This window comes from Pan paniscus, chromosome 3, assembly GCF_029289425.2.
Source record: "Pan paniscus chromosome 3, NHGRI_mPanPan1-v2.0_pri, whole genome shotgun sequence".
Lineage (NCBI taxonomy): Eukaryota > Metazoa > Chordata > Mammalia > Primates > Hominidae > Pan > Pan paniscus.
The window spans coordinates 36,452,231-36,466,690 of record NC_073252.2 but is presented as its reverse complement, the minus strand read 5'-3'; the positions used below and the strand labels follow the sequence as shown (position 1 = coordinate 36,466,690).

The window sequence follows — 14,460 nt, the reverse complement described above, 5'->3', positions numbered from 1 at the left end:
CAAAGGGGGTCATTGATTTATGTTTACAATTCTAAACTCATAGTTAGAAGGAATAGAAAGTGACTCAGCACATTGTTCTGCTTGAGTATTCTTTGGTGATGGTGATAAAAATAATTCAGAAAATGAGAAACATTGTTTAATAGAGGATACAGTGACCCAGCATTGTATAACTTTAAGAATGACTCTCCTCTGTGCCTTGGAAACCATCTGAATACACTTTTCTTCCAGGAGTTATGTTTCTCAACTGACAGATGAAGTAGAACAAGGTGACTTTTAAATGGTTCCATTCTCTTTAGCCCTAGTCAAATAGATTTAGGCTAGACACTAAAATACAGTTATGTGGCATGGCACTGGTATACAAATAGACACGTAGACCAGTGGAACAGAATAGAGGACCCTGAAATAAAGCCAAATGCTTACAGCCAACTGATCTTCAGCAAAGCTTACAAAAATATAAACTGAGGAAAGGACACCCTATTCAACAAATGGTGCTGGGATAATTGGCAAGCCACATGTGGAAGAATGAAACTGCATCCTCGTTTCTCACCTTATACAAAAATCAACTCAAGATGTATCAAGGCCTGAAACCATAAAATCAGACCTGAAACCATAAAAAGTTCTAGAAGATAGCATCAGAGACCCAGCACAGTGGCTCACGCCTGTAATCTCAGCACTTTGGGAGACCGAAGCGGAAGGATCACCTGAGGTCAGGAATTCAAGACCAGCCTGAACATTATGGTGAAATCCCATCTCTACTAAAGATGTAAAAATTAGCTGGCATGCTGGTGGGCGCCTGTAGTCCCAGTTACTTAGGAGACTGAAACAGGAGAATTGCTTGCACCTGGGAGGTGGAGGTTGCAGTGAGCTGAGATCGTGCCACTGCACTCCAGCCTGGGCGAAAGAGCAAGACTCCATCTCAAAATAAAATAAAATAAAATAAAAAAGATAACATCAGAAAAACCTTTCTAGACATAGGCTTAAGCAAAGACTTCATGACCAAGAACCCAAAAGCAAATGCAACAAAAACAAAAATATATAGGACTTAACTAGACTAAAAAGCTTCTACACAGCAACATAAACAATCAGCAGAGTAAACAGACAAACAACAGAGTGGGAGAAAATCTTCTCAATCTATATATCCGACAAAGGACTAATATCCAGAATCTACAAGAAACTCAAACAAATCCAGAAGAAAAAACAAACAATCCCATCAAAAAGTGAACTAAGGACATGTATAAACAATTATCAAAAGAAGATATGCAAATGGTCAACAAACATATGAAAAAATACTCAACATCACTAATGATCAGGGAAATGCAAATCAAAATCACTGTGCAATACCACCTTACTCCTGCAAGAATGGCCATAATCAAAAAACAAACAAACAAAAAAGATGTGGGCGTGGATGTGGTGAAAAGAGAACACTTTTACACTGTGTGTGGGAATGTAAACTAGTAAAACCATTATGGAAAACAGTGTGGAGAATCCTTAAAGAACTAAAAGTAGAAGTACCATTCAATCCAGCGATCCCACTACTGGGTATCTACTCAGAGGAAAAGAAGTCATTATGTGAAAAAGATACATGGATACTCATGTTTATAGCAGCACAATTCACAATTGCAAAAATATGGAACCAGCCCAAATGCCCATAAATCAAGTGGATAAAGAAATTGTTACATATACATATTTATATCATGCCCTGGAATACTATTCAGCCATAAAGAGGAATGAAATAATGTCATTCACAGCAACCTGGATGGAATTGGAGAACATTACTTTAACTGAAGTTACTCAGGAATGGAAAAACAAACATTTTATTTTCTCACTTATAAGTGGGAGCTGAGCTCTGAGGATGCAAAGGCATAAAAATGATACAATAGACTTTGGGGACTCTGGGGAAAGGGTGGGAGGGAGGTGAGGGATAAAAGACTACACATTGGGTACACTGTACACTGCTCAGGTGATGGGTGAACCAAAATCTCAGAAATCACCACTAAAGAACTTATTCGTGTAACCAAACACCACCTGTTCCCCTAAAACCTATTGAAATAAAAAAAAAAGAAAAAATTTTAAATTAAAACTTTAAAAAATAAAATACAGGTATATAGAACATAAAGACATACCAGTCAAAAATGGACTGCACATATAATGGTGGTCCTAAAAATTATAATACTGTATTATTGCTGTACCATTTCTATGTTTAGATATGTTTAAATACACAAATACTTACCATTGTGTTATAGCTGCCTAAAGTATTCCGTATAGTAACATACTTTACAGGTCTGTGGCCTGGGAGCAATATGCTATACCATATAGACTGAGCGTGCAGTAGGCTATACCATCTAGATTTGTGTATGCACGTTCTGCAGTGTTTGCACAATTGACAAAATCACCCAACCATCCATTTCTGTGAACATGTCCCCATCATTAAGTAACCGATGACTGTAATCACATTGGTTTATTCTAGCCTTATTTTCCCTTTTTGTATACACCAGGACAGCTAGGAAGAGATAGGTTGCTTTCAGAAAGCTATACGGGGGAATTGACAACACATTCTGAGTGAGGTTTTGTTTATCACACACATCTTTTATGTGGCATGATGGCTTCCTAGGCTAAGGGATTGCAATGAGTACTCAACTTCTGAAATATACAAGCCAAGCACAATTGGTTTGGGTGCTGCAAAGAGGAAGTCACTAACCAGGAAACACCTAAAGGAGGTGTTAGAGGGAGCAGTTCAGGCAATGACTCATTAACCGATGCTTTGAGTCATTTCTGAATGTGAGAATATGGAGCTTCAATGTTTTTCTCAAGTGAAACAGGTAACCACATATAGACTACTTTAGCAGTTGTTTTGTTGGAGCGGTAATTCTTACAAATCATGTAGATCTATCATGCACTGAATATCCTCAACCATAGAATTCATCAGACTCTGACCTGTAGAAACATTACGGCCAAATTAGAACCACCTCTTCATTTTATGGGCCGGATAACTAAGGTCAAGGTGAGCAAAATGGCTTGCCTAAGATCATAGTCCTCAAAATGGTATCATACACCTGAAAGAGCATCAGCACATCACAGCAGAGATGGGGGTAATGGAACAATGGTAGTGAGTGACAGGTGAAGAAAGTGAGAGTTTTTGGAGCTAAAATAAATGAATAGACTAACATTTACCTGGTGTGAATATCTGAAAAAGTGGCCTGGTGTTAGGTCGTTTAAGTGATTTTCTCATTTGACCTTACCAAATAATCCCAGGATGTATATATTATTTCTACAAACAAGTAAATTAGGCTGAGAAATGAAGCAAGTTGCCCAGGGTCACAGAATTAGTATGTAATAAAACAGAAAGTGAAATTTAAGTTTGTCTGATTCCCAAAACAAATATTTTTTTTTTTCACTTCTAAGCGTGTTATGTTTGTCTGGGAAAATATGGTCTGTGAATATCTTATTTTATACGGACAAATAGGGCCTTATTACCTCTTTGCACAGGAGAGAAAATTTATAAAATAGATTGGTCTTTCTCACTTTTTTGAAGTCATGGTCTCCTAGAGAATCTGATGACAGTTCTAGACCATATCCAAGGAAATGAAATAGGTCTGAACATACACATTCAATTTTAAGTTCCTCCCAAAGCTCATCCATAAAATCCCTACAGTTCTACAGACACAGGTTTAAAACTCATAATGATTTTCTTGAGAATATAAATAAAGTGAATCTGAGGCTAAAACATTCTCTCCAAATCTTCTAACACCCTACAGTCTTCTAGTTTTTCTTATTATAATTGAAATCGTAGTAATTTGCAAAGTGTTCATGATCTGGACAATTGCTCATTTTAACTACTTTCGTATCTACTCAATTCCTTCCTCTTTAAAAAAACGTAATGTGTTTGTTTCTTAAAGCTATAAGAAATAAACAATATTAATAATAGTGGCCATATAAATTTTTATAGGAGTGATTTAAGCTGAATTACTGATTTGCAATATCTTTGGGAGGTATGAAATGGAAATTTTATTCATGTATAAATACTATGCATGTTGCTATAGTCTAACTGTTTGTGTCTCCTCAAAATTCATGCATTGAAATCCTGACCCCCAAGGTGATGGTATTAGAAGGTGGGTCCTTTTGGGATATGATTAGGTCATGAGGGTGGAGCCCTCATGAATGAGATTAATGTCTTTATAAAGCAGGCCCAAGGGAGCTTGTTCACTTTTTCCACCATGTGAGGACACAGCAAGAAGGAACCTTCTATGAACCAGAAAGCCCTCACCAGACACCAAATCTGCTAGCACCTTGATTTTGGATTTCCAAGCCTCCAGAACTGTGAGAGATAAATATCTGTTGTTTAAAAGCTACTCACTTTATGATGTTTTGTTGTAGCAGCCTGAATGAACTAAGACATGTACTAACTATAGAAACACACATATAAGTAGGCATACTTAAGCACTTCCCACATTGCATTTACTTACTCCTTTTCCATTATGTTATTCTTGTGCTTTATATTCTCTGAATCATTGTGAAGAGTACTATTTATATATTTCTTGGAGATATCACATATTATTGAGGATGTGGTCATCTCTTCTCTTGGGCTTTCTGAAGTCTCTTGAATTTCTGTCTCTGTTGTCTGAATTATGCCATGAGTCTCTTCCCTGTTGCCATTTATGTTCTCAACAGTCATGTGTTCTATTTGTTTATCATCTTCATTTTCTGCATTATCTGGGAACATTTTGTTCTGTGACTCTTCTTGCCCCAGTACACGTCCATTCAGTGATGTATTGTTTTCTTTTTCCACTAATGCTGAACTCATATGTGTTTTATTTTTTTCTAACTGGACCTGGTTTGTGTAATGACTTTCCTCTCCATTTGTGGGAGAAACAGTAGCTGTTTCTATGACATTTAGTTCCCCTCTTGCAGCAATGTCTGCTGCTTTGGTATCTTGAATGGAGGACATTGTCTGCTGTGGAGTACATTCATCATGCATGCCGCATAAATTACAAATCTCCTTTTCTTCTTTCTTTAGAAGTGCAGCAGTGCTCCCCAAATGTTCAGTTATTTTTATGAGGCAGTCTATGAAAGTAATGATTTCTACACACACATACATAGACACACAAAGAATAAATACAAAACTAAACCAAATTATGTTTCTGCACTGACATCTAATGAAACATGGCAAGATAATTTTAGAAACCTACAAAGACCTTTACTGTGCATTTAAGCCAAACTCCTGAAGGAGAAGTAATTGTATAACTGTCACTCTTTTAACAATTGTGGGATTGACAACAAACCATTTTTAACATGGTAGCAAAGAGTAAATCTAATCCCTCTTGCTTATAAAGATACTTCGAATATTTAAAGACAAATGTCATAACCTCTTGCTCCCCCAATAAGAACTGAAGTCAACATCTCCCTCAATTGTTTTTCATTTGGTATGATTTTGAGAACTCTTCTTTTACCACTGGATGTACAATAGTTTATCAATGATCCATTTAAAATGCTGGGCTGAAAATTAGGCGAACACTCCAGATGAGGCTTGGGTGGCAGAAACACCATACCTCCATTATTTCTGCCAATGTAGATGCTTTGTTTTGGAGCCTAGTTTACTGCTATAAGAATTGGATTAGGTTTATACTATTCCTCCTGATGAATTTGTGAGCATTGGAAATTTTCAAATTAGTCCTTCAGAGAATAGCTCTGACCATACCAATTCTCTGATTGGAACCTGAAGTGGCTACTCAAAGCCTACTAACTCAGGTCAACCTTCTTCACTCTGAAGTAAACTCTCAGCATGATCAAATCTTATATAATCTCTCACTCCGTCATCATTCTTCCCACTCTCCTATTTGTTCATCCTGCTTTCTCCTCACTACTGAGGTCACCTGATGACTTCTTGCAGGCTTAGTACCTCTCTAGTCTTTAGAATTCAGTTCTGAACTAAAGAATATGTAATTTAAGGCCCCATAGCTTAGTGTTTTTAAAGCCATCACCAAATCATCCCTTCACCAGTCAGGGCTTTTCTTTGGGATCCAGTTCTGACAACTTGTTGTGTTTTGTTTTGTTTTGTTTTTGTCTTATACCTGAGAACTTGTCTTTATTTTTAACTCCTATTCTGGTAACCAAGTCCTTGTTTTTTTCTGAATATATATTTGCTTGTTATATTGCCAAAGACCATGTTCCACTCCCTCCAGAGGCTAAAGGTCTCATTGTGGGCTGCAGCTGATGGCTTCTCAGTCATGCTGCCTTTAGACAGATTTCCCTGATGCCCACTATTTGCCCTTTAGATTGAATTTCTTAACATCATCTACCCTGGATTCCCTCATAGATGGAACCTGCCCACTTATCTTGATACTGTATTATTTAGAGTTGAATTTCATGATGCCACCTATATGCTTATCTGGAGTAACTGTTGTTATCTAGGATTATATTCATCAGATTCCACATTCTTCCTGCCTTACTGTAATTTTCCACATCCATAACTGGACCTATTCCCAAGAATCCCTCTCCAGCCCCAGTGCATGGGGATCCAATTCCCTATCCCAACCCACTCCAGTCTTCCCAGTAATTTTGCAATCAATAAGGCTAAGCTCAAATGACCCTAGAGATAGAATACTATATTCTGATATAAAAAACAAACTACTAGCTCTGCCTCAGTGGCCTGTATTTTCCTGTCTCTAAGTCTTGTATCCTACTAAAATTACCGACTCTCTATTTCCTGCTGCATAAATCCAATTCACTCTGTAAGCTTCAGCTTAAATAGTACATTTTTCTAGCAAACTTCTCAATTCCCCACCCTACAGATGGGATTTAAACTGCTTCTGAAGTCCAAAAGCACTTCATTCATGTGTTTCTAATGGGACTGGCCCCAATGTCCCTGGCATTATTGTGCATTTGTCTCAACTTATTTCCCCTTTGAAATTGTTAGTCTCTTGTGGACAGAAACTCTATCTTAGCCTATCTGGTATACTCATAGCCCCTCTCAGATCTTGCCCTAATCAATATTTCTTAGAGAAAGAATAAACTAAAAAAAAGAATACTTGCCTTTTCTCGAGACACATTGATTCTCTTTGTCAAGCAGCACATGCAGCTGCTGGCAGGTGGAACGCAGGGTGCCTGAGGTGTGCTCCAGCAGCTGGTGAAGGGCACTGCTGAGTTCCTGACCCAGAAAGACCACAGTGGCCATCCAAGTGGCCCCACCAGCCCCCTCACAAAGGTCATCACCCAAGAGTGCCTGCTTTAGCATCTGGTTTTGTCTCCAAATCTGCTTCAATATTTGGCCCAGTTTACCTGAGCCCATGTATTCCGTATCCATTTTATGATCCAAAAGTGGTATTTTCTCTCCTGCCAGCAAAGCCTAAAGGTTTTGCAAATTCAAACTTGGTGATGGTTATTTCTCCTAAACTCTAGGAGATGATCCAAGTCAGCTAGCCCAGCACTTTCTCACAACATAGTGGTTATTCAGTTTGGTGTTGACTAGTGAAAAGTTACTAGGTGACCGAAGAAGGGGCGTTCCTGTACCATGGGTGCTACTGTGTACAGAATACATTAATCACTGGGGTAGAGCTGACTCACATGATCCAACTCTCTGTGTAAGTTTTACAAATTCAATATACTGTGGAAGTACCAAATACTTTTCAAGTTTTGAGGCAACAAAATACGGATTCCAGGTAGGGTAAGAAGTTTATTAATCAAAGGTAAACTGTATGAACAATATTGCTGGCAGGATTCCTGTAAACTTAAAAATATTTATGAATGAAATAATGTGATGTCTGATTTTGCTTCTAAATAATCAGGGAGCATAGGGGTGGGTAGAGGTATAAAATTTGCTGTAAGAATTAATAAATGTTGAAGCTGGATATGTTTACACATGGGGTCTTGACAATTCACTCTAATTAATGTGTATATGTATAGTATTTTTATAACCAAGAGTTTAAAAAGATTCCTCTACTGGAGCAGAGCCTATTGCATTGGTTAGGAAGTTATAATTAGCATCTTCTTATGTGGTAAATCTGCAGAGACTGAGATAAGAACTTGGCCTCTGATAATTTCCCTCTAATTGGATAAAATGCCCCTTCACTGAAAGAAAGTAAACCTGAAGAGTAGCTTTCTCTAAACTAGCAAGGATTCTTTACCATATGTAATTAAAATTCAGATACAACAAGCTCTCCCCACTGCTGCCCATCTGCCTGCCAGCGCATCATATATGGGGCTATGCAATGCAGCACTTGGGGGTATTTGGAGGAAACCAGAACAGTCTGCCTCCCTCTCTCCAATCCCACTGCTCAGAGAGAACACACACCTAAGCCAAAGGAAGAGGGCAGCGAGTACATTCCAGAGAGGCTCATGTTCCCTTGGGTACTGGAACAAAATGAAAGCTTTTCAAATGGAAGCCAGAGTGCTTCCCTCCCACAGGCAACACATTATCTCATCTTAAGCCCTGGAGTTCTAAGAGCTACACTCAGGGCACCTGGAAGACAAGATGGGAAAAACAAGCCCAGAGAATAAATAATGAAGAATGACTGCCACTGCCCTAAAGACTGTCAAAGACCCTGAAGGAAAGGAGCAGTATTGAGTACTGGTGGCTGCAGAGTGGAGAGGGGCTCCTTCACCACTAAGTGTCTTGTTTTTCAGTTAACTTCTGTTCACTGAAAAGGGGACCTTTTTGGCAGTATGAGTTCATATCACTTCATGGATTGGATCATTTAAATCTTCTCAAACTAAAGACTCACTCATTCAATTGTATTTTCTTTTCTTACTCCTTAAATGGATGTGTCATTCTCAATAATAATGTACACATGGCTTTAATTCAATGCTAATTTTGAAAACTTCCTGTAGCATTTACTGTGGGACAGGAACTAAGTGCTGGAGGTCAGGCCTTTTTAGGATTTCAAGAGACAGATGCATGAACAGATTATTGAAATAAAGCTTAGACTGTGTTGAGAGCTAGAGCAGAAGTATAAAGAAAAAGTATCATAAAAGCTTTGAGGAGTTAAAAAAATAATTCTGCTTAGAGGCCTGGAAAATGTTTGAATTAGAAACTAAAGGATAAGCAGGCTATGGAGTAAAAGAAAAAAAATATTCCAGCATAGGAAATAATATGATCAAAGTCATGGAGGCATGAAATTACACAGTAGGACCAAAAATGTAAAAGTATGGCTTTGGAGGAAGGTTCAGTTAATGAGTCAGAAGTGACAAATGAAGAGTTCAGTAATTGTAGAGAGTGAGGAGAAGAAATTAGAATTTTGGTTTACAGATAAGACAGAAATTGAATATATTTGAATCAGACTGCAATGTGATGAAATCTGTGCTGTAGAGATGCAGATGTATTAGATGACAGAGATATAAGAGTTAGGAGGCTCGAAGGTCTGTATAAAACAGCAACAGAGCAGATGAGAGAAGGGGATGGCGTGAGAGGGGATTTGAAGTACAGTGGATAGAACTTACTAAACTTACCAAACCATCAGATTATAGGGGGAGGAATAGAAAGTATTGAAAATGCATTCATTTATTTGAGAAATATTTATTGACCACTAGTATAAGAACTATGCTTAGTATTAGAATATGACTGAAATATTTAATTTAGGTGATTACATAGACTATAAGACTATTAAGGAATTTAAGTGGGATTTTGGGCTCGATGGGTAGATAATTTAATTTTAGATTTGTTGAGTTTGAGGTAACTCAGAAAAATTCCTTAGAATGTGTTTTAAGTTTAAAAATTGGAATAATATTGGCATATTTGAATGTTATCAGTAAATAAGTGGTAAATGAATCCCTGGAAGTAGAAGAGATCAATGGAGAATTTACCATGCACATTTTAAGTATTGAATAAAACTGATAATGAAATACTGCTTGATCATTTGAGCAGTCTACATTTATTTCTAGATATGTGGGAAAATCCTTTCTCAGGGAGAAAAAAACAAACCCAGACATTCTCTTTGTTTCATTCACATTTGCTATCCTCAAGTTTAAACTTGTTCTCTGTTTGGCTTCTTAAGAACATATAATATTTGCAAAGTGAGACCTACCACAGGCCACGCTGCATTTACTTGTTAAAACACGCATCAGCATGTTCCTGCACCTTATTTTCCATTAATTGATGTCACTAACCACAGAAAGAACAGACATTTGCAGTCAAGACACCTACAGAAGTTCACTGCAGAAATTCATCTTTATGGTTTTAACATTTGATTGTCATCTTCATTGTTGCTACTAGTTATTATGACTCTTTTTACTTTCTTACTGAAAATTCAGTGCTTCCATTGACGTTAGTATGCAGTCTTGAATTCATACCATTATGTGGTCAAAAAGACAACAGTTTTTCTTAACATTAAAAGTATCAGAGTGGATTAGAGATAAAATTCAAATAGTAGGATAGTTCCTTGTTTACTACCTAAAGAAATAAAAATATGCAGTTGATTGGACAGGCTATTAATGACAGGCTATTAATTGCAAAGGTTGTGAAGACAATAAAGTTTTAAAGCATAATGAAGACTGCTATTTTTCATGGCATTTATGGTGGGTAGTGGTGGGTAGGTTAGATGTAAGCAAAAGAGTTATGTATGCCTGAAGTATTATGAGCCAATGTTATTAGTTCTATAATGTGATTTTATTTTCATTGAATTTCTGTAGTTGCCTACATCAGAGACTTTGGTACTTACAGTCCAGAATAATTTTTCCCCTTTCGAACATTCATATTCAATGTCTGGTCATCTTTTCCCTGTTTAAGATAAACTCATGCATTTGGATGATGAGTGGACGGAGAAGGAAAAAAAAAATTTCTTTTTGTTTTGTTTTTGTTTTCTTTAGTAACTTTTGGACTAGTAAAATAAAAATTATATATTCAAATTTTTAATGTACTTACCAATTTGAAAATGTTTTCAAAGACCACATGGTAAAAATCAAAGCTAGCACTTCTGATTAAACAAAGTAGACTAGATATATATTCCATCTCTGATTTCTAGTGAGATGCCCTGAAAAGGATAAAACAATATATAAATCCCAAAAGATAAAGAGAATGGGCAATAAAATGATAGACAAAAGACGTCAACAAACTCCTGGAAGACTAAAAGCAGATGGGCAAGTAGCAAATAATCAAACAGGGCTGAAACCTAGGCACCCAGGCAGTGGAAAACAGGGGAGTTCTTGTCACAGAATCTCAGAAGTTCCCGGAATAAGAGAAAGTTAGGACCTCTGAAAGTAAAGATGAACTTAGGGCTGTAAACAGGTGTTTTTGCTGAAACTCTGTTTGGAGAGCAGGTAGATTCCCAGATACCTCGCTTCTGCCCCAAAGAACCAGGCAACAATCTCTCTCCCACACATCAGAAGCTAGAGACTTTCTCTATGAATAAATCGTGGCAGCAACTCTCAGCAGAGCAGAGAACTGGAGGGGGTGCTATGCTGACCATGAGGGTTAAGTGAAATTCTATTATGAGGTGCTGCTCTATTCTTCTGCTCAACTCCAAGAACACGGGCTGGGAAGCATAACCTTCCAGGCAGAAAATGGAAAGTTTCCTCCATGGAGTAACTGAACACTCCACGAGAAAAACCTACTGGTAGTGAAACTTTCAGTGTCCCTCTCCCTATTTCCAACCCCACAAGCCTGGTCTGCCCCCGCCAGATCATCCACAGTGAAGCTCTGCATCATATAAAGCTTCCAAACTAGGCTCTTCATGCCTCACTTTAAGTGGAGTAACAACCAACGAGGTCAGGCATTTGAAAAAGCCTCTAATATAAAGCTAGAGACTAAAGTAAACAAACAAAAATAAAGAACTTGGAAAAAAAAACAAGAGAACAAACACAGGGAAGAGGAAAATATCAAATCAATCTATAATTAGCATGTTCAGAGTCTAGGATAAGAAGAAATAATGCACTCACAAGATAAGAAAATATTTTCTTTTTTTTTTTTTTGAGACAGAGTCTCACTCTGTTGCCCAGGCTGGAGAGCAGTGGTGCAATCTCAGCTCACTGCAACCTCCGTCTCCCAGGTTCACGCCATTCTCCTGCCTCAGCCTCCTGAGTAGCTGGGACTACAGGAGCCTGCCACCACACCCGGCTAATTTTTTGTATTTTTAGTAGAGACGGGGTTTCACTGTGTTAGCCAGGATGGTCTTGAACTCCTGACCTCGTGATCTGCCTGCCTCAGCCTCCCAAAGTGCTGGGATTACAGGCGTGAGCCACCAAGCCAGGCCGAAAATATTTTCTTTAAAAGGGGAGCATTCTGGCAATGAGAAAGGACTCACAGAAATTAAATTATGATAATAGAATTTTCTTAATATGGGAAAGAAAAAGCGGTTGAGTAAATTCCCAAAAACATCAAACAAAAAGACAAAGAGATGGACAATAGGGGTAAAATGGAGGTTAAGAAAATTGAAGGTTAAATCCAAGTGGTCCCACTAATATGAGTTCTGGAAAGAGAAAGTAGAATGAATGAAATTATCAAACAAATAATATTGAAATATTTCTCAGAATTAAAGTATATGATATTCTAGACAGAAAGAGCCCAGAATAGTATATGCAAAAAATAATCATAACCAGTCATATCAAATTCACACCAAGGATCAACATTCCAGTAGCCTCCAAAGAGGGAAAAAACTGTCACATTTAAATCAAAAGGCATTGAACTTCTCAACAGCAACACTAAGACCTAGCAAATAATGAGTTGTGATTTCAATATTCTGAGGGAAGCCTCTTTCCAATCCAGGATTCTGTTGCCAAATGCCAAATGCCAAAGCATCATTCAGGTGTGCCGAGAAAGAAGGGGCATTTCGAGTATGCAAATGTCAAACTACTTATCTCCTGTGTACCCATTTTTGGGAAGCTACTCACAGATGAACTCTATCACAAGAAACAGAATGACACAAGAAAAACGCAGACATACGAGTCAGGAAATGGAAAATCCAGCAAAAGAGAGAGAGCTAAATCAAATGCTTTAGATGAAGTCCCAGGGTGACAGCAATGCTGTGGCCCTAGAAAGCCCCCATTCCAGACTGCAGCAGTCACCTGAGTGTTTCAGAAGTCTGTCTGCAAGCAGAAAAAATGGAACTCATGAATTAGCTGATGTTTTAAACATTTTAAGAGAAGTTTTACAATTCTATTAGAGAATTGAGGAAAAGAATTGTCGATAATTTAGCAACAGAAACAAAAGACAATTATTAAAACTGGGAAAAACTAAATTGTAAAGAAAAGGATATATAATTATAGTGTATTGCATAGTTCTGTTATGAATAATATTTATACAGCCACGGTAATAAAGACGTTTATAATTACTTTAAAATAAAAATTGTGGGCTGGGCGCGGTGGCTCACGCCTGTAATCCCAGCACTTTGGGAGGCCGAGGCGGGCGGATCACAAGTTCAGGAGATCGAGACCGTCCTGGCTAACACGGTGAAACCCTGTCTCTACTAAAAACACAAAAAATTAGCCGGGTGTGGTGGTGGGCGTCTGTAGTCCCAGCTACTTGGGAGGCTGAGGCAGGAGAATGGCGTCAACTCGGGAGGCAGAGGTTGCGGTGAGCCGAGATCGCGCCACTGCACTCCATCCAGCCTGGGCGACAGAGCGAGACTCCGTCTCAAAAAAAAAATAATAAATAAAAATAAAATAAAAATTCTGATATATGTGTATTATTAGGACGAGTATAGGAGGTATGTACATAGCAAATGTGTATAGCAGGGTGGATACAAGAGAGCAAAAAGTCTTATTTCTATAGCAGGAAGTCAAATATTTAAAAATAAATCAAACATTTTAAAACAAAGAAAAACTATTAGGAATCTGGAGGTAAGTGCCAGAAGAAACTTCTAAAAGGTTTAATGTGATTGCCTCTGGGAAAAGACATGGGAAAGAACAAAGCAACTTCTGACTTCCAGGGGCTAGCCTGGCCACTACCAGCAAAGCCTTGGGGTTGCTACCAGCTGTCCTGGTACTCACAGCTAGGTGTTAGTATTCTGTTGAACATTAAAAAAAAATTAACATGACATCAGCACTATGATGGATCAAAACAAATTGAAAATCACTCTACAATCATGTCTAAACACATGAGCATTTTCAAGCCACAAAATACGAAACATTCCCCTCTCTCAGCTAATACGAATGAGGACTGCTTCTTAACAATTGCATCTTTAGCATTACTCTAGTCTGCCCTCTCTAAGGATAAGACTTATTGAGATACCCAATCACAGATTATAACCACTTTTAGAGAACATCCAATTCAGAGGGGGAAACTTCCGTCGAGTCACCCAATCAAAGCCCAAATCCTGTTATAAGTCCCTTTTAACATCCTTCACCTGAGACACCCCAGGATTCTCTGTGGTGTGAGTTTTCCCTCACTGAAATGGGTAGTGAGTCCTGCTTATTCAATTATAGGTGTGCTCCTGACGGCCTTATGCTGGAGGACAATGACAGATGCTCAGGTACTTGGGGAGGGAGAAGAGCAACCTGCAAGGATCTGTTGCTTTTCTTTCAAGTTGTTGTCAT

The 14,460-nt window shown here is 38.1% G+C and overlaps 2 protein-coding genes across 3 annotated transcripts in view; one reads left to right on the top strand and one right to left on the bottom strand.

Annotated features, from left to right (window-relative positions):
* Positions 1–5,321, bottom strand: part of DTHD1 (death domain containing 1) — a 63,676-nt gene extending 58,355 nt beyond the window's left edge. For both annotated transcript variants that reach the window (XM_003832151.5, XM_034958432.3), the window contains exon 1: positions 4,464–5,321. In XM_003832151.5, the coding sequence (XP_003832199.5) occupies positions 4,464–5,095 (632 nt within the window). In that variant the 5' untranslated portion in view covers positions 5,096–5,321. The remainder of the gene's footprint in view (positions 1–4,463) is intronic.
* Positions 4,243–14,460, top strand: part of ARAP2 (ArfGAP with RhoGAP domain, ankyrin repeat and PH domain 2) — a 219,135-nt gene continuing 208,917 nt past the window's right edge. Inside the window, exon 1 of the mRNA XM_055111263.2 lies at positions 4,243–4,317. The gene's annotated coding sequence lies outside the window, so the exon portion shown is untranslated. The remainder of the gene's footprint in view (positions 4,318–14,460) is intronic.